Source organism: Protopterus annectens, chromosome 5.part0 (assembly GCF_019279795.1).
Source record: "Protopterus annectens isolate FY-2018-M chromosome 5.part0, PAN1.0, whole genome shotgun sequence".
NCBI lineage: Eukaryota > Metazoa > Chordata > Ceratodontiformes > Protopteridae > Protopterus > Protopterus annectens.
This window is the reverse complement of record NC_056735.1, coordinates 1,181,668,783-1,181,694,137: the sequence shown is the minus strand read 5'-3', so window position 1 is coordinate 1,181,694,137 and position 25,355 is coordinate 1,181,668,783. Positions and strand designations below refer to the sequence as shown.

The window sequence follows — 25,355 nt, the reverse complement described above, 5'->3', positions numbered from 1 at the left end:
TTATGTATGCCATGAGAACACCAGTCATATGCTTTACTTTATCATCTACTTTATAGTCCTTTTGATTTAACTGGATGAAAGTTTTAAAACATTTGGGAATAAAAATCCAAAAACATCTGAGCAAGGCATTTGTCCATATATCAGATCTTGCTGTGTATGCTACCCATTCTTCAAATACAAACATGTTGTAAAATATGCCTTTTTTATCATTCCACTGTGGTAAACTTTGTAATAATCTGGATTGTGTATATAGTTCTACAGTGGTTCCCTGCTCTATAACTTGTACTGGTTTTGTGTTTTGCAATTCTTCTTTAAGTTTGGCTATTAAAATAGTATTCTGTAAATTAGTCTCTGTTAGTTCAACTATTTCATCCTCCTTATCTTGTAAATGCCATTTAAGGTTTGCAATTTCTTTTTTCAGTTCTTTACAGGATTTATGATACTTTTTATTAAAATCTTCTGTTGACTGTAGGGCCCCTATACACTTTTGACAGAGTTCTTGTAAATCATTCCTGAACTTTTTGAACTCACCTTGTTTGTCTTTTAAGAATTTTTTTAATTCTTCTGTCAAATTATCATAAACCTGGTCCCTGTCTTCATCTGTTGTGTGCTGAGCAGTGGCTTCATTCGACTTTTGTACATAATTGTTAAAGGGTGTAGCAAGATCTACAGGGAATTCTGTCAGTAATAGATTTGACTGCTGTTCTAACTCTGAGATTAATGCAGTGACAGAACATAGCCGATTAACACCTGGATATATTATAGGTATGTCACCTTTCCCTAGTTCTTCATCATTAGATGTTTTTTCTTTACAGTTTAACCTTTGAACAATAGCCTGGACTGTATTTTCATGGCATTACACACAGAAAGCAGTTTCAGATGGTTCACAGGATAAACCTTTGCTATTACATGCCACATTTTTTGTTTAAGATACCAATCAAATGTCATAACCCATTTACATAATGCTTGTGTGGGTTTACCTTTACTAATGTGCTGTGTGTACCAACTTTGACTTTTGTCCCATACTTTATCTGGTTGTTCTGATATATTAAGAGTAAAGCTCTGTTTACATTTTTTACTACAGTCCCTGGCATCCATACTTGTATGTGACACAGAAAAAAGTCTTACCACTTAGCAAATAAACAGGTAATCAGTCTGTTTTTGCAGATGGCTGGAAATTCCCCTGCAGTTACTTAAAAAGACGATGAAAAGAAACTAGCAGTTGCAGATTTGAAACATTGGACTTCATAGACTTGGAGAATCTATGGCACTGAGACCTTCCTCCATGGCAGTATGTCCGGATTCAGACATTTGTGAACTATACTGCTGCAAGCTGTAGAAAACTGGAGTGCTCCTATTTAGGATTCACTCATATACACAGATTTTAGTTATGGCGCATTTACTGGAGTGACCCTATTCAGGCATCACTCCCCCTGTTTTCGAATACAGGCTAGGCTCACCACTGAAAAATTAATTTTGATGGTGCTGCTAGAACCAAAGGCTGATTAAGACACAAAGTCTTGTTGGTTGCTTACTGCTGAAATGAACGTCTGGTTGAAACACAGGGTTTTGCATACCTGCGCTTACAGTCTGTATAAAACACACAGCCTTGCAGGCAACTCTAGTGCAGTTACTAATATATATATATATATATATATATATATATATATATATATATATATATAAATATATAAATATAAATATATATATATATATATATATATATATATATATATATATATATTACTTTTATAACAGATGACACGTACGATAATGTTACAGCTACAGCTTTAATGTTCAAGGTTTGCTTCTGAATACAAATATGAATGAAAACCTTACATTCTCCAGTTTACCTCAGAACCTGAGTTCTTACATACCCTAACACAGCTTGATTTTAAGTCTTTATATACTGTTTTTCTCATGTAATTTAGATCCTGTTTTTCTCTTAGTGTCTTTGGATTCAGTAAAGAAGCATTTATGGGAAACATAATGTCTGTTTTTAGACTTTTTTGTTGTTTTTCTGAGAAACCATTTAATATTTACTTCTGGTGATGTTGTGAGAATGCATGCAATTTGCCTTTCAGAGTTGTTTTCTTGTTGATTCCATGAGAAGGCATGTCCATTAACAGAAGTCTATAAGGAAGCATCTGTGAGGAAGCACATCAAACTCTTCTGCTGATGTGAGAAAAGCATGCAATATTTGCTTTCCAGAACAGTTTTTTAGAATTTCTGTTGATACTGTGAGGAAGCATGTTTATTAATAGATATTCTTTTTTTAAAACATATACAGAGCATGGGTTCCCATTTTATATTGCTAAACTTTATTCCTACAATTAAGCAAACATATTATTTTATGCTTTATTTTTAAGTGTATTTACAGTAGAATTGATTTTAATCTTTTATTCATTGCTCAGCACATTCTAACACACACACACACACACAAACACACACACACACACACACACACACACACACACACACACACACACACACACACACACACACACACACACACACACACACACACACACACATACACATATACCTGTATATCCATGGACACTGCTCAAATAGCTTTGGTACTTTGTTTCCCCAGCAAGAAAATGTGGATAGTATATGTGGGTGTGCAGTCAACAACATCCTGCAATGGCCACCAAGAAAGCACTACTATCAAGTATCACCTGTCTGATGGTTGACTGTAGCTGACCTACATCGCATGTCTCTGACTGTATAGGACTGTAAACACAGGTATCTAGTATGACTAAATATACAATCAGACACAATAGGAGCAGAAGGGGATGTAAGCTATATAAGAACAGATTTCATGTAGGCATAATGCAGGTACCTCCTCAAGTGGCAGAAAACTGAGTGTTTCAGCTGCAGATTGTCAGAAGCAGATATACAGACACATAGTCTGTGTCTGTGCCCTACATGAATGTTCCTCTCCAAAGTTCTGGCATTATATTGTTTATTTGTGGATTACATCCTAATCTGTAAGGTAGCTAGCAATAAGCAGTCAGAGTACCTATACCTAAGCTATAACACAATCTCCTTCACAGATGATGTGTACCTGAGCTGCATAATGGTACTGTATACAATGGTTGTTTGTTCTGGGAAGTGTCTCCCTCCCAAAAAATATTTATACACACACACACACACACACACACACACACACACACACACACACACACACACACACATACACACTACCAGCATATATCTGAGAACAAGTGCAGGAATAGGTTCATACGTAGGTACTAGGCTATATGCCCTAGGGCATTTATAAGCCTAGCCAGAATGTGTAGGCTTTCACCTCCCTTTTAGACTAGATTCCTGACCCTCTGTCCAGCAGGGCCATAGAGGTGATCCCAGGAATAAATTTACGATTTCCCATCTACTCATCAAGATTTCTCTTGAAGAGGGTTAGCGAGGGGCTCTGCCTAACATGGACTGGGATTATATTCTAGAGCGAGGGAAGCCTTTGGGATATGAATCTATACCTCCAGCATGTCCTATTTATTGTTGTACTGAGGTTTATATCCCTGGAGCATGTAGCTCTAATGGATTTGTTTTTTTTGAGGTGGAGCATGTCCATTAATTCCAGGTTAGACATGGCCTTGTACGTCAGGCAGAGATCTCCTCTGAGTAGGCGGTAAGCAACTGAGTTGAGCTGGAGTTTCTTTAGTCAAGCTGCGTAGGGCATCTGTTTGAGGCCCACGATCCTCTTGGTGAGGTACTTTTGAGGTCTCTCCAGCTGTTGCAGGTGTCGGGTAAGGTACATCTCAAATGGGGCATTGTACTCAATTATGGGCCTGATGAGCGATGAGTAGAGGGACACAATGACCACTCTTGATCTAGATGTGAACCCTTTTGTGATTAGGTGAGCTATATAGAAGGTTTTTCTAACCACTTTGGCAATGTGATTGTCAAAGGAGAGGTTACTATCTACTTGGGTCCCCAGATCCCTAATTACTTCTTCTGTATTTAGTGGATTACCTCCTATATGGTAGTTTGTGGGCACTTTGTTTTTCCCAAAGGGGATGATTATGCACTTTTTGGCATTTAGCTTGAGGCCATGGTTCTGACACCAGGTGTGGAGGATGCTTGTGTCAGCCAGTGAGTCAATTATGGCTCCCAGTTTGCAATCATCTGTGAACTTGGTTAGCCACAGTTCTCCCGTGCTTGCCTGTACCTCAGAGAAGTATATACCAAACAAGAGGGGTCCCAGGACTGAGCCCTGTGGGATGCCACTTGTAACCGGTTTAGAGTCGGACATGGCACCCCCAACTTTGACAATGTGAGTTCTATCCCTGAGCCAGTTTGCAACCCATCTTGTGACATATGGGTTGATATTTAAGCTGGTAAGCTTATTTATGATGCCAGAGTGGGGTATTGTGTCAAAGGCCTTTGCAAGGTCCAGGTAAGCTGTGTGGACTACCTTTCCCTCATCTATGGCTTTGGTAGCTGTTTCAAAGAAGTCATCTAGGTTTAAGAGGCCGAATTGGGTAGGGTCCAGTGTCTGGAGGTTCCCAATGTCTTTGTTTATCAGATCCATGATGATGTGCTCCATAGCCTTGCAGACCAGGCTAGTCAGGCTTATAGGGCAATAGTTCCCGAGATCCGTTGTGGCACCACCTTTGTGGAGTGGGATTTCTGTTGCTGTACGCCATTATTTGGGTACATAACCTGTGGTAAGGCTGAGTTGGAACAGTGAATTTATGTGCAGGTTTAGTTAATTTTGGAGCTAGTGTTAGACGCAGCCCGGGATACCATCCGGTCCCATTGATGCTGTGTTTTTTACTTTGGAAAGCGCTGCTTTTACCTGTGTGTCTGTGATGTCTGGGGGATTGCATTCTTCTGGGATAGACACTGGCCCTTTTGGGGGAAGGGGGGTAAAGTTGGCACGGAACCTGTCTGCCAGGATGTTGGCAATGTCTGTGGGTTCAGTGTATTTCGTGCCATTTTGCATCAGCTCAGAGCAGATCTGGGAGTTGCCACCCAGATTCTTGATGTAGCTAAAGAAAGCCTTGTGATTATCTTTAGAGTCTGGCAATTTTTCTTTCGAAGCTAGCATTTGATGATTTTATGAGGTATCAGAGTTTCTTGCTAATACTGATCAGGGGTGTCTTCTCTTTTGGGGATTTTGCCCTATCATGTAATAGTTTCCTCCTTCTGTTGTATAGCTTATTTATGGCCAGGGTCCACCAAACTAATCTCCTGTTTTTGGAGGAGAGAGTCTTGGTTTTACTTGGGATGGCACGATCCATGCATTCCTTTAGGTGCTCATAGAATGCATTTGTAAAGGATTCTGCTGTTTGGGTAGCATTTTTAGCCCAGGGACTTTGAAGCTTTCCACCTCAGTCTTGAGAAGTGTGATGTTTGCTTTTGAGAAATTTTTCACAGTGGTTTCCTTAGCTGGGGTTGGGGTCAGGATGTGGATGTCCATTGTGATTAGTTTATGGTCTGATCTTACCAACGAGGGGTTTACCTCAGGTGTGGCACATTTAGCCCCCAATATGTTGTCCTCTTGTGGGACTAGTGACCAGTTGTTCCAAGGCGTTTGAGTTTATAAACTTCAGGAACCATTGGGCAAAGGAGTTGGGACTCGAGTAGTTTTCCCAGTCAATGTTTGGGTAGTTGAAATCCCCCAATATCATGGTGTTTGGTGAGACTTTCATATTCTCCAATGTTCACAGGAATGCTGAGTGGGGGTCCTGAGACAAGGTGGGTAATCTGTAGCAGGCTACAAACTGAAAAGTAGTTTTTCCCACTGTTAGTTGCACATGGATGGTCTCCGATGCCTTGTGCAGTTCCACTAACCTGGAGGTGTGGGTATCCTTGATGAAAATGGATACTCCCCCACCTTTAGTATTTCAGTCCGAGTTCTGTGGCCAAAAAGTATGGTATGAGTTATATCCTGGTAGTGCTGTGGTGCTCTCTGGTGCCTTGAACCAGGTTTCTGTTACTGCACAGATATCGATTTTCTCCATACTGAGGAGTGCCTCGAGTGTGTGCATCTTGAGGTTTAGACTTCTAGCGTTGAGTAGCATTACCCTTAGTTTTTTGTTTCTTGTATTGTCTATGGAGGTGGGTTTGTCTTTTGAGCATTGCCTAAAAAAGGCACTATGGGGGTGGCAAGATCCTTAGCCAGTAATAGAAAGCCTAAGGGTGACAGGTGCAAGCCATCCCTAGCAAAGCAACGTGGCTTATCGAGCATGTCATCCCAGGCTGACAGACACTGGATCCCCTTTGAATGACACCAATAACTTATACAATTGTTAAAATTCATCATTTTGTCTTTATACTGTGGCATCATTCTTGGTGAGGGCAAGATGCTACTCAGGGTCAGAGTCAATCCGGCCTGGGCTACATGATCAGAGAGCTCCACTATATCTCTCTTCATGTAGTCCAGGGAGGTACGTCTCAGGTCATTCACACCAGCATGGACAGTGATAGAGTCATATTTGTACCTGCTGTGGAGTGACCTGAGTGCTTGTGTTATGTGGCGGATACTGGCACCCAACAGGCAGCTTACAGTGACCTTTTCCTTGTTCAGTCTGGTGAGTGGGATGTCAGTGTGCCTGACAATAGAGTCTCCTATTACTGGTGTATTTGGTGTGTTATTTAGCCTTAAGGGCTGCGACTGTGTGGCACACTGACTTTGTGAAGTATGTGATACGTGAAAATTGTTGTGGGGTAGCGGTTGCTTGGATGTCTGCTTAGGAGGTCTCTGCTGCTTTGGCAGATTTTTATTTAGAGCCTCAGAGTATGTTTTTGTGAGATTATGTGTCTTGTTTGCTGATATGATTGGTCTATGTTCATAGGTTCATAGGTTCATAGGTAGGTACTAGGCTATCGGCCCTAGGGCCCATACAAGTCTAGCCAAAAAATGTACCCTGGCTTTCGCCACCCAAGAAAATTGTTTTCCTGTGCCCCTGTTGAGCAGAGCCACAGAAGTGATCCCCGGGGTGAATTTCCCATTTCCCATCCAATCATCAAGATTTTTCTTGAAGAGTGCTAATGAGGAGCTCTGTTTGACATAGATAGGTAGTCTGTTCCAGAGTATGGGAAGTCTCTGGGACAGAAATCTATCCCTCCAGCATGTTCTGTTTATTGTGATGACTAGGTTAAGGTCCCTAGAGTGTGTACCTCGGAGGGATTGGGATTTCTTTAAGTGGAGCATGTTCAACAGCTCTGGGTTTGACATAGCTTTGTATGTTAGGCAGAGATCGCCCCTGAGTAGGCGATATGCGATGGAGTAAAGCTGTAGTTTTTTGAGACAGTCTGCATAGGGCATATGTTTGAGGCCAGTAATCCTCTTTGTGAGGTATTTCTGTGGTCTTTCCAGTTGTTGTAGATGTCTTGTGAGGTACATACCAAAAGGGGCATTGTACTCTATAATGGGTCTAATGAGTGATGAGTAGAGGGGAACAATGACCTCTTTTTCTGGATGAGAATCCTTTTGTGATGAGATGAGCCATGTAGAAGGATTTCCTGACCACTGTGGCGATGTGATTATCAAAGGAGAGACTACTGTTCACCTGTGTCCCAAGGTCTCTTATCACATTTTTGGCATTAAGTAGACTACCAGCTATGTGGTAGTTCATAGGTACAGAGTTTTTACCAAAGGGGATGACAATACACTTTTTGGCATTGAGCTTCAGGCCATGGCTTTGACACCAGGTATCTGTCTCACTGAGGCCCTTTTGTAGTTTGTCCCCATCATTAGGAGTTTCGATTATGGCCCCTAGTTTGCAGTCATCTGCAAACTTTGTTAGCCAAAGACCTTCTGTGTTGGCCTGCACTTCAGAGAAGTAGATACCAAACAGGAGAGGACCCAGGACTGAACCCTGTGGTACTCCACTTGTCACTGGTCTGATGTCGGATTTGGAATCCGCTACTTTCACAGTGTGGGTTCTGTCCATGAGCCAGTTGGCAACCCATGTTGTGACATAGGGATTTATACCTAGTTTAGTGAGCTTATCTATAATTCCAGAGTGGGGGATGGTGTCAAAAGCCTTGGCGAGATCTAGATAAGCTGTGTGAACCATTTTACCCTGATCTATAGCTTTGGTGACTGCTTCAAAGAAGTCAATCAGGTTTAGGAGACATGATCTGCCTTTTACAAATCCAAACTGTGTAGGGTCCAGAGTTTGGAGATTACCACTGTCTTTGTTTATGAGTTCCATGATGATACATTCCATGACCTTGCAGACCAGGCTTGTCAGGCTAATGGGGCGGTAGTTCCCGGGGTCCATCGTGGCTCCCCCTTTTTGGAGTGGGATAACTGTCACGGTGCGCCATTCAGTGGGTACAAAGCCTGAGGTGAGGCTATGATTGAACATGGTACTTAGGTAGGGTGCCAGTTCATTCTGTAGTTCATGTAGAATGCAGCCTGGGATATTGTCAGGTCCCATGGATGCTGTGTTCTTGGCTTTGGAGAGTGTGTTTTTTACCTGTGCAGCCATGATTATAGGAACTTTGCATTCTTCAGGTATAGAGATGGGCCCTCTAGGGGGTGAGAGGGGTAAAGTTAGCACTGAACCTATCTGCTAGGATGTTGGCAATATCAGTTGGTTCTGTATATTTAGTGCCATTATGCTGTAACTCAGAGCAGATCTGAGTGCTCCCATTTAGATTCTTGACATAGCTATAGAATGCTTTGTGGTTGTCTTTAGAGTCAGTGGCAATTTTGTTTTCATAACTAGCTTTGGAGAATTTTATGAGGGATCTCAGCTTCTTATTGAGGTTGACCAGGGAGTTCCTCCAGTCATGGGATTTTACTCTTTTTTGCAACAGTTTCTTTCTTCTGTTGTAGAGTTTGTTTATGGCAGAGGTCCACCAGATTGGCTTCCTTTTTTTAGAGGATAACATCTTGGTTCTATTAGGGATAGCATGATCCATACACTTGTGTAAGTGCTTATAAAGTGCATTTGTGTAGGATTTGGCAGTCATACCTCTATTGTCCGTCTGCATTGGTGTCATGAAGTTTGCCACTTCTGTCTTAAGAAGTGTGAAGTTGGCTTTTGAGAAGTTTTTTACGATGGTTTCCCTAATTGGGGCTGGGATGTGGATGTCTAGGCTGATTAGCTTGTAGTCGGATCTGACCAACGAGGAATTGACCTCTGGTGTGGAACACCGGTTTCCCATGTTGGTAATGATCAGGTCTAGGATATTGCTGCCCCTGGTGGGGGTGTGAATAAGTTGATCCAAGGCGTTGGAATTTATGAATTCTAGAAAACGTTGAGCAAAAGAGTTGGTACATGAGTAGTTTTCCCAGTTAATGGTGGGGTAGTTGATGTGAGACTGGTTTTGAGGTGCGAGTGGTTTCCTTCTTCTCCTGACTGACTGTGCCAGTCTTGGGTTGAGAGATCTCAGCCTCCAGTTTGGCTGTATAGTTGCATCTCTCACATACATTTGAGTTTGTTGGCAGGAGGAGAGGGTTGTCTGTGTACATAAGGCAATTGTAACATTGCCTCAAGATTCCCAGATTCACCAGCTGGACTGGAGACTATACCTGAAACTGCACTTTGGACATGCCTGGATAGTTTAAAAAAATGATTTATTGATTGTCCAGAAGGGACGAATAGGGAGCCTTGTACTTCTAGATAGTATAAGGGGGTGTAGTGCTATAGTTTGTTAGTGCTTACTGAGAAGTTTGAACAAGTGCTGGGCTGTAGAAGGAAGGTTGAGTGCTTACTTTGAGAGTTTGACTAGCTCTAAGGGAAAAATTGAAGAGCAGACTTTGTGGAACCTGGAATAGTTTTTAACTGCTTAAACGGTGCTCCGCGACTTTGCGCAATGCGCAAGATCACCCAAAACTGTGCAAATGCGGTTGCGCAATGCGCAAGATCACCCAAAACTGTGCAAATGCGGGTTTTAAGGCAGGGAGCTTGAAAGAGATAGGAATTAACCCAAAACGGCCAACAGACTACTAGTTGCTGGGCTGAGACCACTCCTCCAGGGACAGATAGGCTGCTCAAAGCTCCCCACTCTCACTGGTGAACAGAGAAGCTTCCTCCTATCCAAATAAGGATATGGGCAACACAGGAACTTATACCACAGCCCAGGATTCAGCAAAACCTGAAGTCTGGACTACTCTAGTTCAGAAAAAGGTGGGAAACAAGGATATTTTTTTTTTTTTTTTTTTTTTACAACAGAAACAGCAGTAACTTAACAGAAAACACTGTAAATGCTTTAAACAGGCTAGTGCACTTGAGTGTGTAGCCTACAACAGTTAAACAACACAAAAACGACTTAAAACGACTTTAGGAAGTGCAGAACAGGAAAAATACAAAAATAATGCTTTTTAAAGCTTTAGAACACGTAGAAACTCGCTTTTTGGTGAGAAAATGCAGTCGCAAGAAAAATATCAGAGAAAAATACTTAAATCTGTTGAAAGTCTCTCTTTTGTGTCTCTGCTGCTTGTAGCACTCTGCAGGACACCATGAGGAGCTAACCTAAATGGGGCATACTTTTATTGAAACCATTACAGCTACCTGTCACAACCTTGAAATACAACAGCAGCATATATACCCGACAACTGTAGAATTGTATTTGTACTAAGTTTCACATTCACAATATAACTTAAACAATTTATGCTGTGGAACTTGTTGAAGTGCTCATTCATTTGCAGCTTTTTTGCTCAGGAAACCCACCTTATGATTGACACACCTGACATGACTACCCTTGAATACAGGTGCAGCTTATAAATGTTACAACAAAGCTAACACAACAAACTGCCTAAGTAGTTTCATAAAACAGTTCTTGATGCAGGCAGAACAGCTAAATCCAATGTTAGTAGGTTTAAACTTACCTCACAAAGAAGAAATATAGCTCTTGATGAGCAAAGTTTCTGCACCTGTGACTGCAGTTTGGGAGTTTGCCAGTTAGTAAACTTCCATAGTGCGATGAAGGCCTTATATCATGTAATTTTGATGTTCTGAGCATAATACTTGTGCTAATTGGGCACTATCTCTGACTCTTGTTGAATTGCTTTTCTGTGTGGAGTCTGCATGTTCTCTTTGTGTTTGCATGGGTTTCCTCCAGGTGTTCTGGTTTCTTCCCACATTCTAAAGACATGCAGTAGGTGGATTGGACACTCTAAATTGATCATAGGTATGAGTGAGCATGTGAGTGTGTGGTGTGGAAGAACTATTGTGGCAGGGGTAGCCACCTGGTGGTGTGAACCTTGACTCTAGATGATTTTCACCATTGAAGTGACACCCCAACTCCAAGTGCAACAATGCCAAAAAGGGGATGGATGGATGGATGGATAGATGTGTTATGAGTATGGGCCTAGTCACACTAAAATTTCGATTTCATATACTACCATGAGCACCTGTGAAGCTCTATACATGCATGGGTGGGTCAATGACTCCAGCAGGGACATTTTGCATCATATATGACTTTTGTAGCCAATAGAGGCTCTAATCTGTTCTAATTGTTAGGCATGACACACATAGTACAGACATTTAATGTAATATTCCACACTTTTACACCAACTTGATACTCCAACATTTCAACATTTTTGCACTATATTATGGACACTTACCAGAGGTTGCACTGATAAGATGCCCTTCGTTGCATGATATATGCAGAAAGGCTCAATGAACATGATCACAAGAGGCTTGCCATAATTATGTGACATGAGACCCTGTGAATAGCCATATCTTGTAAGGGTACTGATTGTGCCAGGGCTCCCCACAGTACAGCAGGAAGTCTAAGATCTGGCTATATCTGCAGCAGAAGTACTACCAAGAAGGTCTGTCTGCAACTCATATAAAGATATAATGTGCTTGCCTGGGCCAGTCTTTCCAGAGCGGTATCTGCTGTCACTAGCATAAACCAATCTAGTCAGCAGTACAGGTACTACTTAGGTGACATGCAGAGGTGCCATCTTGATCTTCTTAGCCAGTGGGAAGAAAAGGTTATAGTAATAGCACCCGGGCTGTATTTTTACTATCTGTCCATTCTGCACATACATTGCTTTTCCACAAGTGCTGTAGGTGTATTACAGAATGGCATTGTTTTATTTTACAGCTCTGGAGGCCATACAGGAGAATAGTCTTTTGTATCAGAGGAGAATGGAATGACTTTCTAAGTGTAGGGATGCATATGATTTCATTTCTTTCTATAATTGTAGTTGTCTTGAGTGGGTACATCACTGTACTACCTATCTGACAGCAGCATTCAGGTGTGTCACTCTGGAGAGGTAAGAATGGCTATTGCATGTTAAGATATACAGTGCATTCATAGATCAGTTTGGGTAATATTCAGAGTATAAGCAATACAGTTATTCAGGTTGTCTGGGTATGATTTGTGCAGTTTGATTCCTATATACCTGCTATTGTTAACAAAAGGATAGTTATAGAATGGCAGATGGGCAAAGGCTACATCATTATATAGACAGATTATTATTCATTTCCACAACTTTCACAGTCACAGATAAACATGTCAGAACTGATACCTATCTTCAGCCAGTTTGGATAGCACTTCCTAGCATAGTGTCATTTGTGTCATACATTTATGAAGTTAGACAGTCTGTAACTTTATAAAGGTATACGAATATAGTGGTATGATGTCATTCATTAAATGTGTTAGATATAATAATTATATTTACATTATGCTAATGTTTTTTTCTATACATTGTTATATATTTTTAAATAATTTTTAAACAACACTATCCTGCGTTGTGTGTTCTCCGAGGCAGCTTGCTCTACATTTCTTCCAAAGTTATTTTCCTAGCTGTAAGTCTTCTACACAGAATCTGCATCCCACAAGATCAACTCTCCACCTATTCTTAAAAGGAACTCTATCCATCTTTTTTTGAAACAAAGTGTGTTATAAATTAGCTTTATAAAGTGTTTTAACTGCTCAGTTTCTATTTTACACTTTAAGAGACCACACTACTCGCCCATTTCCCCTACCTATCAAACCCATTCAGGCCCCCATTAGTACATTTCTGAGATGTCTCTTCTCTTTGCTTTTACCTATTCTGGGTCCCTTGCCATTTTTACTAACTGGCTTTTCTCACATCAATTTCATGCACTGTCTCTTATAACCTTATAACTTTAAACCACTATTAATCTTTTAACATATACTCGCTGATCTACAATCGGGGTTCTTGTAAATAAGCTTTATTTGCCCTGGCTATTTCTCTGCATATTACCTGCTCACTGGCTCCTCTCCAGTCATTTTACATAGCATGGGAGATAGTTTTTCTCACAAAATAGCACACTGAGAATCATGCTAACCCACTCTGTTCACCCTTGCTTGCTCGGGCTCACCCCACTCCTCTACTCTACCCTCATTCCCACACACCCCTGAATTCTCTAAATTTATACTATAACTCTGTTGTAAGGACCCTCCTCCACTCTCCAATTATCCAATAATCACATTTCCCTGCATCAGATACTCAAACTCCTCCCCAACCTGATCTAAACCTCTTTATATCACACCCCACCTATTTTTCCTTCTAGCACCTTAGAACAAATCGATTTTCTCCATCACCACCCTTATTATGATCACTTACTCTTCTATACTTTCTTCTCACTAACTTTATTTTCCTCCCTCCTCTTACCCATTGCACTCCCTTTTACTCTCTTATCACTAACACTCTTTCTCCCTCCTCATATCTACTGTACCTCCATATACTTTCTTAATAAAATCTTCCCTACAATCAAAAAATCCACTCCCCTCATCTCTATAATACACTCACACAAAGAAACAGCATGCTAATCTACCTCTTCTTAAACCCCATCCTGCTCCTTCTCTCTACATTATCATCTTATCACAGTAAACTACTACATCCACCAACATGTCCCACTCTTATACACATTACATCATCCTGCTATACAACCCTGAAGTTCCCTACCTCCCCCTCCCTCTTTAATACTTCCTACCTTCAGTTTCACAAACTAAAACATTTCATCCTGTCTCTCTCCTCCACCAAACATAGGCTCAAACCCACTAGCTACTTTTCTTTTTTCACTAAACCTACTTTACTTCCTATTTCACTTTTACTAGATGGGGATATCCACCCCAATCCTAGTCTGGCCCCTTCCACCAACTCTACCATCTCAGCCACACCCATAAGGCACCAACTCCCCACCTTTCCAGCCAAATACCTGTCACTCTACTCTATAAATCTACAACGTTTTACAAACAAAATAACAGAATTTCATGCTTGAGTTGCCCACCACTCTGCCCACATCTTAACTCTCACAGAAATCTGGGTAAAACCACATATCACAAACTCTGAAATTCTACCTCCTGGCTATAACATTTTCTGGCAAGATAGACTTTCTAAAAAAGGGGGAGGTGTCGCCATCCTGTATTCAGAACAGCTTAACCTCTCCTACCTCTCCTTTCCCCTCCCTGACTTCTCCACAGCAGAACGTATCTTTCTTAACTGTCACCTTAACCCACACAATAAATGGCCATAGTATCTGTCTACATACCCCCTGACAACAATATTCCAATTCTTGAGTATATTTTATTCTGTATCTCCCAACATATATATCATATGAGACAATCACACTAGGCAATGTCAATATTGATTAGAATAAGCTCTCCCCCAAGTCCTCTAGCTTTAGTATTAACCTTTTTGGCTTCAATCAAATTATTTCTTCTTCTACCTGCATAAACAAAAACTCCAGCTCCACACTAGATTGGAACTTAACTTCCCAACCTAATCAATACCACAACCCCACTACTTCACCAGACTCATTAAGTGATCACCTTCCATTTTCAGTACTAAGACTACCTTCTCAACCCCCTAAAACCCACCTCTATAGAAATTGCCGCAACCTGTCCAACTTCAATGCAGATACTTTCAACAACCAACTTTCCCAGGTCAATTGGTCTCACCTGTATAACCTTCCTCTAAATGATTCTGTTCTTGAATTCAACAATATTTTCCTTCTTCTTCTTCTTTCGGCTTTTCCCGGTTAGGGGTTGCCACAGCAGATCACCTGTCATGATTGGCAGTGGAGTTTTACGGTGTTGACTTGCCAGCCCGGAACCCAACCTTCCACAGAAGGCACACACACACATGCACTCATGCCTAGGGCCAATTTAGAGTGTCCAATCCACCTACAGCATGTCTTTGGGATGTGGGAGGAAACTGGATCACCTGGAGGAAACCCACACAACCACAGGGAGGACATGCAGACTCCACACAGAAAGCACCCCAGCTGAGGATCGAACCAGAGAACCTCTTGCTGTGAGGTGCCAATGCTAACCACTGCACTACGGCGGCCGCCCTAATTCAACAATATTTTCCTAAACATACTACATTTCCTAGTCCCCATTAGAAAATTGGGATCAAATCAAATCCCACTCCCTGGCTCTCTAAAGATACCCTTTCTACTATGAAACTTAGAGACAGAACCTGGAAACAAGGGTCTAAGTCAAAATCTTCTATCCTCCTTAAACATAAAGAACTAAGAAACATCACCAAAATAATTACTATTTAGGACAAGATAAAATTCTGTCAAGAAGCCCAATCCACCCAGTTTTCGATACCCCCAGAATATGGCATGCTATGAACAATATACTCCATCCAGGGAAATCTTCTACCCCAACCCCTTCCCTAACAATACACCTCTTGAAACAACCACTCTTCTAAACAACTACTTCATAGACTCTATTAGAAAACTAACTCCCCCAGATAAGAACCAAAAACAACCCCCCAATCCCCTCCAGTACCTGCCTCCAGTCAGCCTTCCCCTGAAGCCTGTTTCCACTGCCTATATCAAATCCCTTTTGCTGAAACTTAAACCATGCTCACCCTCTTTTGACAACCTACCTCCCCAATTTCTCAAACTTGCAGCCAGTTCTATAGCATATCCCATCTCAATCCTTATCAACCATTCTATCAAAGAATCCTCAGTCCCTGAAATCTGGAAATCCTTCTATACAATTCCATTTCACAAAGGCGGTAACTCTACCGACCTTTCCAATCACCTACCAACAGCCATCCTATCCCCACTTTTGAAAATTCTCAAGAAATGCATTCATAGACAACTGCTTACCTATCTACTTCAGGAAAACCTCCTTACCCTCTTACAGCATGGACTTAGAGCTCACCACAGCACATCTGCAGCCCTTCTATCTTTCACCAAGACTGCAGCAGAAGCAAGAAATAACAATAAACTGGAATCATGTTTCTTCCTTGACCTCTCCAAAGCTTTTGACACTGTCTCCCACTCTAAACTCCTCTCTCAACTAAATGGACTAAACCTCTCCACTTCCATCATTCTTTGGTTCACTAGCTATTTTGACAACAAACAATCTGTTAGGTGGCAGGCTTCCTACTCACCCTTCTTACCTAACCAAACAGGCATTCCCCAAGGATCCATCCTAGGCCCCCTTCTCTTTAATATTTTTACTAACAATCTTCACTCCACCACTAATCCATCACTAATCCAATATGCTGATGATTCTACCTTTACCACCCTCTCCAATAACCCCACTGACCTCCACTTCTTCACACAGACTTTCTTTAATATCATTGAACACTGGCTAATTGATAACAAACTCATCCTTAACCCGAAGAAAACTAAACTTCTTCTTTTCCTTAGAAAATCTACATCCCACCTTAAAGCTTCTTTCAGTCTCGCTTCCCTAGACAACACCATTATTTATGCTGACTCCTCTGCATAAATTCTAGCAACTGAAATTTGACCATCATATCCAACAATCCATCTACTGTATAGACACAAAAAATTCTTATCTACCACCTCCCCTCCATACCTATGCTTCTCCTATTTTTACACATATCCAAGCAAGTCTCTTAACCAAACTGGAAGAAACTTACAACCAGCTAGCAAATGGAAGCCTGCATAGATAAAATACTCTACCATCAAAATAATTCTCATTTATCCGTCCATTATTACTGCTGCACAGTGTGTATACTAGGCTACATCTTGGGCAAAATATTTGCATTTAGTGTTGGGGTAGCACAGCTTCAGGATCTGCAGTACTCATCTGGTCATTGGTTCCTTTTATACAATAGCTGCATGTTGTTCTGGGTACTTCAGTTTCCTTTCAATCCTACCCCATCATAGACATGCTGGGTAACATACAAGATTATACTGTTTGTATATGTGTACACTCTTTGTCATCTTCACTTTGGTTTAGCCAAAAAAGTCTGAAGGGATCAGTTCAGTTACCTGATTAACAAATGGATAAATAAAATAAATATACCTCGATGGCAGTAGTTTAATCTGTTAAATCAGTGGCAGGTAATAATTACAAGGGAACATTCCAGCAATAACGACGGAAAAACTGCTGAAAATTCAGGGAACATGGTGCTTTAGATGAAAATTCTGGAATGCAAGGAAACAGCTGAAAATTCAGAAAATGGGGTGCTTTAAATGAAGATTCTGGAATACAAGGAGTATGGCGCATATATAAGAAGGCTGATATTAACATATAGCTGGCTATTTATTGATATGGGAGGTGTTTGAAATGGAAAATGCAGGGAAATTTAACAGTAACATTTGGAATATTTATTTTTAAGGTGATGAACACTCATGGTTTAGTTTCTAGCATAAGAAATATTTCACAGCAATAATATTCTTTAACATGAGCTTTAACAAGAGCAGGCAGACAAACTGTTAATTGAAAACAAAAAAAAATTACCTTTTCTTTGATATTTCTTAATCTCAGTTTTATAGGACTGATTTCTGCAATTTTGCCATTCTGAATCACAACATCAGCTGGGCAAATTATATCATTCACAACCACTCTGGTACTCCGGATGACGCTGACTTCTGATTCGACTTCCATCTCCAATGAAGCTGTTCTTAATTTCTGTTAGAGAAAAGCAAACACCCACAGACAGAATAAAATCAGGTACCGTGTGTTTAAGAGATACAGTAAAATTTTAAATCAGAAGAAAACTCATACCGTATAAGGTATGCACTGTCTGTTTCTTACCTTTCACACCATAAAATGGAAAACTTAAAGGTTATGAGAGTTTACATGAATTATTTTTATTTTTACCTAATCAGCTCCGGTTACATTTCATGTTTATTACAATAATCCTCATCCTGTCTGTAAAATCCCAGGAGAGATGCTGCTCCAGTGACATTCCAGGGCATGAGACACAGTAGCCTTAAATGCCTTGGGCCTGTAGGCACTTACAGTGGAAACAGAGGATCACATCTCATTAAATGACTTTAATGTAATTCAGGTTTATTGATCTTTCTGATACAGGTAAACTGATTTTCAGTAATAAACTGCCTTTTTTCAAAGCATTCAGTAGCAATGGCTGCAATCTCATTAGGAAATATTTAATCAGACTGTTAATTGGTAGGTCTGACTAGGTACAAGCTCACAATATGGGACATGCTCTCATTCCTGCTAAAATCTGAAGATGGACGTAATGTTTTCACAGCCATCTTTTACACGTAGAATAACTATGTATGGTTTCCTCCTGATGCAGTGTGAGACACATAATTAATCCCAGAATGCCCAGGATCTCTGCTGCTGTTGATGCTGTCATTTTGGAGAACTTGCAATGAGGTACTGCTCTCAGACCCAAAGAGTGGGTCACTCACTTTGCCAAGCAATTCTCTGCACTTTGACTGCAATAATAAAATGAAACTCGTCTTGTTATCCAGTATCACAAAAAATGTAACTCTCATGCATAGCTTTTTTTGCCATCCCTGTCCAAACTATCAAACCCCTTCCTCAACCTTTTGACCTGCTCAGTCTACCACTGGCTGACCATAGCTACATTAATAATTAGGTCAAGAGTTCAGCAGAGGTAAGCCATCATTCTTGGTGGTCTGGATGCCCTTTTTGCTATTATTTTACTCTTTCCACAGTCCTTTGTGGGGATGGAGCACACAGTGACATGTTATACAAGTCACACACACACACACACACACACACACACACACACACACACACACACACACACACACACATATATATATATATAGAGAGAGAGAGAGAGAGAGAGAGAGAGAGAGAGAGAGAGAGAGATAGACATATATCTGTAGATACAGAGATATATTTCAGGGCAAGTGTGAATGAGTTAGTTTGTTCCAACCCCACTAATTATGTGACTAAGCAATGCACATAGCAATGGTATCACCCTACAGTCTCCTCAAGAGGATGCCTGTTTGTAACAAAAGCCTACCTCACCTGACTAAGGAAGGCTGGTATTAGCCGTTGGATCCTTCCCTCCCACCAGCTCCACCGTTAACTAGGTTTATTATCAAACGCAGCCATCCTGGATAAAGTGTAGGCTCACGCTCCCTGCACCATGAATCTGACACTGAGACTTGCCTTACAAACATTTTACTTAGATTGAATTCTTCTGCCATAATGGTTAAGGTGTTTACCTTATAGATGCAAGGTACAGGGTTTGATTCTGACATGGGGTAAGTGGCTCAGCTTAAAATGGCCCACAAGAGCAGTTAGTCTAATACTAACCTATGAACCTTCTTTGCTTGTAATATAATGCCATGATTAGTCTTTTACAATTAGTAGCATTTCATATTCTAAAACAGCAGCAATTAACACTCTAAGCAACATAAGACTGCAGTTTCAGGATTAAACCCTTTATGTGTCTCTGAATACCACTGTCAAGATGAATAAAGACTCAGGGTATGTCATATTAAAGTTACACAAATCCCAAACTACTACTGTTGATGTTTAGGAATGTTACAGGTAAATGGACACAGTTTGTGAATTAAGCCGCACTCAATCACTTAACACAGTTTACCTAGTTGCTTAAATGTTTATTTCAGAGTAAGTCTAGAATCCACTTAATAAAAATCTCTGTAGATTTTATCACCAGGTCCACAGAAAGAAACTCCTAAATAACATGTGGTAGAATAAAATGAAGCAGATGTATTATCTCATCAACATGGCACTAGCGATATTTTAGATTAATTGATTCTTTGTTGACAAGGTAACTGATTTGGTTATTATGGAACATTTCAGCCACAGGGATAAGAAAAAAACGCAATGTATATGTAGACACTTTTAAGCAGCCAATCAACTCATGCATTGTGAGGCAACTGGACTATTTAAAGACAACCAGCACAGACACAGAAATAACATACAAACTGCATGTAGATTCTGAGTACAGATCAGAAATGAACCCTACACCCTAAATCTGTGAAGCAGAGCTCTTAATCACTGAACAAGGAAATTGCCCACATCAGTGCATGCTTGGTCAGCAGTAAAGAAGCTGTCCTTTGAAATCCAATCAGTTTTTGTGTCTGTCTTCATGTTATAGTGTTAATCCTGTAAATTGCACAGTTTGGGCCCCTCTCCATGCTGCAGTCTTCATCAGGTACATTGCATAATTTTTGCTTCATCTTGCCTTCAATAGCTTGATTTCATGCAGAGGAGAAATGTAATAGTATTCACAACCAGAGGGTGAACTATAGATCTAGATAATTACCAACCCATCAATTTAAACTTCGTACTATGTACATTAATGGAATGGGGCATCATGTACATGTTAGAAAAAGAAATGAAGACCTCTTGCCTAAATTAAGATCCATAATATTACAAAAGGGAAGGCTCTGCTTCTTACACTTGGTAGCAGCATTCTTTAAACAAGTAACTACTGCCATAGGAGAAGGTCTAAGACTTTGTACAGCATCAACATTTAACATGATCCTATATGAATGTATACCGGATAAGCCCAAACAGCTAAAATGAATTGCAACCCAATTAAGTACATCAGGCAATGATTTGTGGGGTAAGTCAGATACTCTGTTACCGGTATCTTCTTTTAAGAAGTAAACTTCAGTGAGCACCTGTGGGATACCAAAAAGGCAGATGACCACAATGTGGTAAGCACTGTTACCTCCACTAGAGATGCAGTGGTACTGTAGGGGAGTTATACGCTGTGCACTTACAGTACTCTTACCTCAGTCTGTTCTTCAACATAATACATGTAGTCTCTTGTGCTTTCTTTAGGATACCGTGAACTTTAATTATAGTTATATACTCAAATGATAAGAGACTGATGCATAAGGTATTTAGATACCTCACTTAATACTAACAGAAATATCAGAACAGTCCAGAATCATTAAAAAATAGTACACATATTCAGCCAATTATAGAATATGTTGCAGTTTTTTGGAATTACCAGAAACAAAAATAGGCAGTGGTAGCAGTAATGTATAAAATGCTGCAAGCTATAAAATAACATACCGGGTAAATGGAAGAGGAACATGTTGTGCCACGTTTCTTGGTTTTGTGATAAAATCTGACAAGTTGTTATCAAAACAACAAAATCACTTAATTTACATACGTTTTTACAAAAATCACACAGACCTTCAGCGATGAAGAAACTAATGTAAATATTGTAATAACTGAATATTCCAGATTTTACCACTTTCTTCTAAATGTATGCACACAACTCAGACATAAAAATGTATTTTGTGACATCAAACTATGAATGAAGTAGTTAAACAAAGGCAGAAGGCATTATAAGAACAAATTGCTATAAATGCATAAAAACCTAACCAAAGGAAGTTTACTACTTTTTGCTGAAATCAGTGGCATTAAGAGTATCCCTAAAAGTGTATTCTGTAAGGTTTAGAGTATGAACAAAATATGTAAATAGGACAAAGTTAAAATATTAAAAACATAAAAACATAGTAAGGAAAGGTTATATATGACGGGTTATACCAAAGGTCTGGCTTTCAATGTCTGCTTCAGTTTTAAATGAAAATTAACATTTGTGGGGCAGTCGGCTTTTAATTTTAGCTGCATTTGAAAATTATTTATTTCTAGTTCATTGTTCCAGTCTTCCCATCTTAGATCTAATACCAAACTGTCAACCACTGTTTTTGTCTTTATTTTTAATTGTGCACAAAGTATTCATGTATTTTTTTTTCAAATAAATAAACATTAATTGAACAATAGCTCCACAATTCAGAGAACAATCATTTTGACAATCAGCTAACCGATTTCTGTTCATATCACTTTTCCAACTGGTTACTAAGAAAACAATATATAGTAGAGGCGCAAAATTAACTTAAAACAAATAAATAAAAGAATGAGTGTCAGTTGAGTGCAGTTGACCATACATTTCAATTAACTTTTAATTGCCATTGAAGTGTAAAGTGCCTCCCTTCTGTAATGGTTGCGTCTATGCTATGCATGCTCAGCGAGATTGCACTGCTTCACTGCGACCCCTTAGGCTCTCAACTCCATTTTTCTCTGCCAATAGCTGAGCGAGTATACACCATTGTTTTGGTATCCAGTTACTATGACTTTGCTTTAAATGCACCATTTCAAGACATCTGATCTTTTTCAACAAATCTATTAAATACCCTATAGTAGCAATTGCTTATTGTTTCCATTTTCTTGTCATCCAGTTTTTCTCTAGAGGAACCATGAGACTTGGAACAGCCTATTCTATTTCAGAAAGTCAGACATTTGTGTCAACAGCCAGTAAAACTGCTGCGGTGTGATCCCTATCCTTTTCCTGAAGATCCTGATTAAACTTGCTTGAGGTGTGTCTTAAGCAAGTGTAACTTTACGCAGCTCCAAAATATATGCAGCCAAGTTACTGCTTGGTCTCAGCATCTCCAGCAATTCCTTGGGTCATCAGGAAAAAGCCTATGCAAATTCACTGGGGTATAAAAATATATATATAGACATTATCATCTAAAAATCTATATCTCCTTGGCCTTGTTGCAAAGCTAGGCAGGAGTATGATACAAGCCCAAATCTCTTTCTAGGGATAATTGTGTTAAAGCTACACATTGGATTCTGGCAGCCTAATCTTGATACTTACTAACTGTGAATTTGTGAGGGGTACTAATATGTGCTTTTAACAAGCACTCCCTAGTCCAATTTTTAGAATCCAGTAAATCAATGAAGGGTAGGTAGAGTATCTGCTTTGTTTTTGCATAAGAATTCTGTGGTTATTTGATTAGCTTATTATATACTTTACTGCTTTATTATATACTTTAATCCCACTGTTCCTGTCTCCAGACTTCTGGGAAAATTCCTACCAAGCAATAAGATTCCCCTTCATTATTAACTGTTCCCAGTGGTGTAATCTGTGACTTTTCTATATTTTCAAATATTGATGATCCCATGTTGTGAGAAAAGCCAGCTTTGGGGAAAATGATTTAGGGCTAATTCAGACTTCCACTCCTCTGCTTCATTATACCCCAGAAATCTGGAAATGGATGCAATAAAGCCTGACAGCAGCCCAGTCAAATTGTTCTTCTGTCCAAAGTCTGTGTCTGCTATGCTTGTAAACAACTTTCTGGAAACACTAGAACTTGTAAGGCCACAGATTTCCAGGTTGCTGTATAAGACCTTGTAAACAATACATAGAAATATTTAACATCTATTGCCCTTACACAGAGCTCAAAGTTTGGGAATGATAACCCTCTCCCTTATTTGGGGGTAAATAAAGTATTTTTGCTGAAACTATATGTTTTATCCCCTTCCATATAAAATGTAGTATCTGACTATTAACTCTCCTTAAAAACTGTCTCCCAACTGACTGTGATAGACCCTGTGCCTGATGTATTATTTATGGTAACACAAACCAAACTATTGCTTATATTCTTTGTGTAATATATAGGTAACACATGTTCTGTTACATGCTTTAGTCTGACTAATAATGCTTTTGATTGACTTGAACTTACAATACTTGATGATGTAGTTTCCAAAATGGGTATCAGTGCTTCATTTCTTGAGAGGGAGAATAATTAATTTCCAATGTTTTTGTCTTCTCGTTATTCATTCTTGTATTACGAAAAGCACCAAACCCTTCTAGTATCTCCACGGCTTGCTGCAAGTTCCTCTGTGGTGAGGAGAGATAGCAGCAAATCATCTGCATATAAAGACATCTTGAGGTCCCAGTGAATAGCCTTCTATATCCATCTGCCTAATCCTTACTACAAGAGGCTCTAAATTTAAGAAAAAAAAGAAGCTGGAGCATGGGGGAGTCCATGCTGAGTACCCCTTAACAGCAGGAATGTGTCAGAAAGGCTACCTCACACCTTTACATTAGCATTGGCCTCAGCATACATTCTTTTTATGAATTCTATAAGGGTTAGTGTAAAAGTCATGCTAATTGGTACTAACAATATATTTCAGCTGACTCAATCAAACAATTTTAAAGCATCAAAACTAGCTATTAATGATTGAGTTTGTGTTCGATTTGCATCTTCAATTAACATAAATGTCTTCAGTAATTATCAAAGGTTGTGTGGCCAGGAACAAATCCTGTTTGTAGTGTAATAGGGAAGGCAAGTATTGCAAAAATCTAGTGGCCATGATTGACATGAAAACTTTGTAGTCATGACTTAAGGCTGACCTAAGTCTATAAGAAGCTGTGAAGGCTGCCAGCCTAGCTAGATAGAATTTTGTAGATAATTCTAAGTCATTGTAAATATTAATACAATCCACAGGCTTGTTTTTACAAATGTAAGAAAACTAAATGTAAGAAAACTGTGTTATATGCTGAACTTCAAAAATGTAACCACAGTGCACCCTGCTGGAAAAAAGCTGTTAAGTAAAGAATTACAACTGTGTTTGATCTCAAGCTCGGAGACAGGATGTCTGGACCAGCAAATTCTTTCTGTTGTTTTAAGACAGAAATAATTTCTAGATTTTACATGTAAAAGTGTTTTTATTGCTGTGGCTTCCTGGCCAGGTGCAGCTTACAAAGAAATGTAAAATTTGAGTTTCTGTTAGCCTGGGAACTAAAGGAGAAGTGATAAAAATGATGTAATGTGAAATAACTCAGCAGTACTGGGTATCATCAATTTAAGACTTTCTCAGAGACAAAGACTGAGTATTTTGTATCTTGATCTGGATCTGACAATAACTCACCAGCACTTGCTTGCTCTGTATATAAGTAGTACTTAGAACAGTGATTTCTCTTAGAGTTAGATAGAAATATAGCCAGATTAGCCTAGCTGTTTTCTATATTTATGTCAGACTATCCTACAATATTGTTTTAAAAGTTTCCTGTGATTTCTGAACTCTTGATTAGCACTGTGTTGAATTGATGAGTATTGTCTTGTGTTTTTATTATTTAAAATTACATATTTTTAAACCTTTCAGCTGTGGCTGTTTATGTAGAGATAATTTAAGGTCTTAGAGAGTACTTGCATATATTTGTTGATACTGTCCAAGCCACTCCAATAGTCTTGTTGCTCAGTCACACTTACTGTTTGGATAACATAACATTACACAGTGAAATTGGTCACCCTTTTGGGAAGGGCCTTATAATAGCTGATATTAGTGGTTGGTGGCAGTCAGTACTACCTTATAGTCTGAGCAGAAAGGGGGCATAGCTGGAGAACCTGTGCCAGCCTTCCCCAGGAGTTTCTGGGTGT

The 25,355-nt window shown here is 39.7% G+C and overlaps 1 protein-coding gene across 1 annotated transcript in view; it reads right to left on the bottom strand.

Annotated features, from left to right (window-relative positions):
* The window catches only part of LOC122801587 (allantoinase, mitochondrial-like), a 371,450-nt gene that overhangs the window by 289,896 nt on the left and 56,199 nt on the right, over positions 1 to 25,355 (bottom strand). The window contains exon 2 of the mRNA XM_044071048.1: positions 17,650 to 17,820. Within this exon, the coding sequence (XP_043926983.1) occupies positions 17,650 to 17,796 (147 nt within the window). The 5' untranslated portion in view covers positions 17,797 to 17,820. The remainder of the gene's footprint in view (positions 1 to 17,649; positions 17,821 to 25,355) is intronic.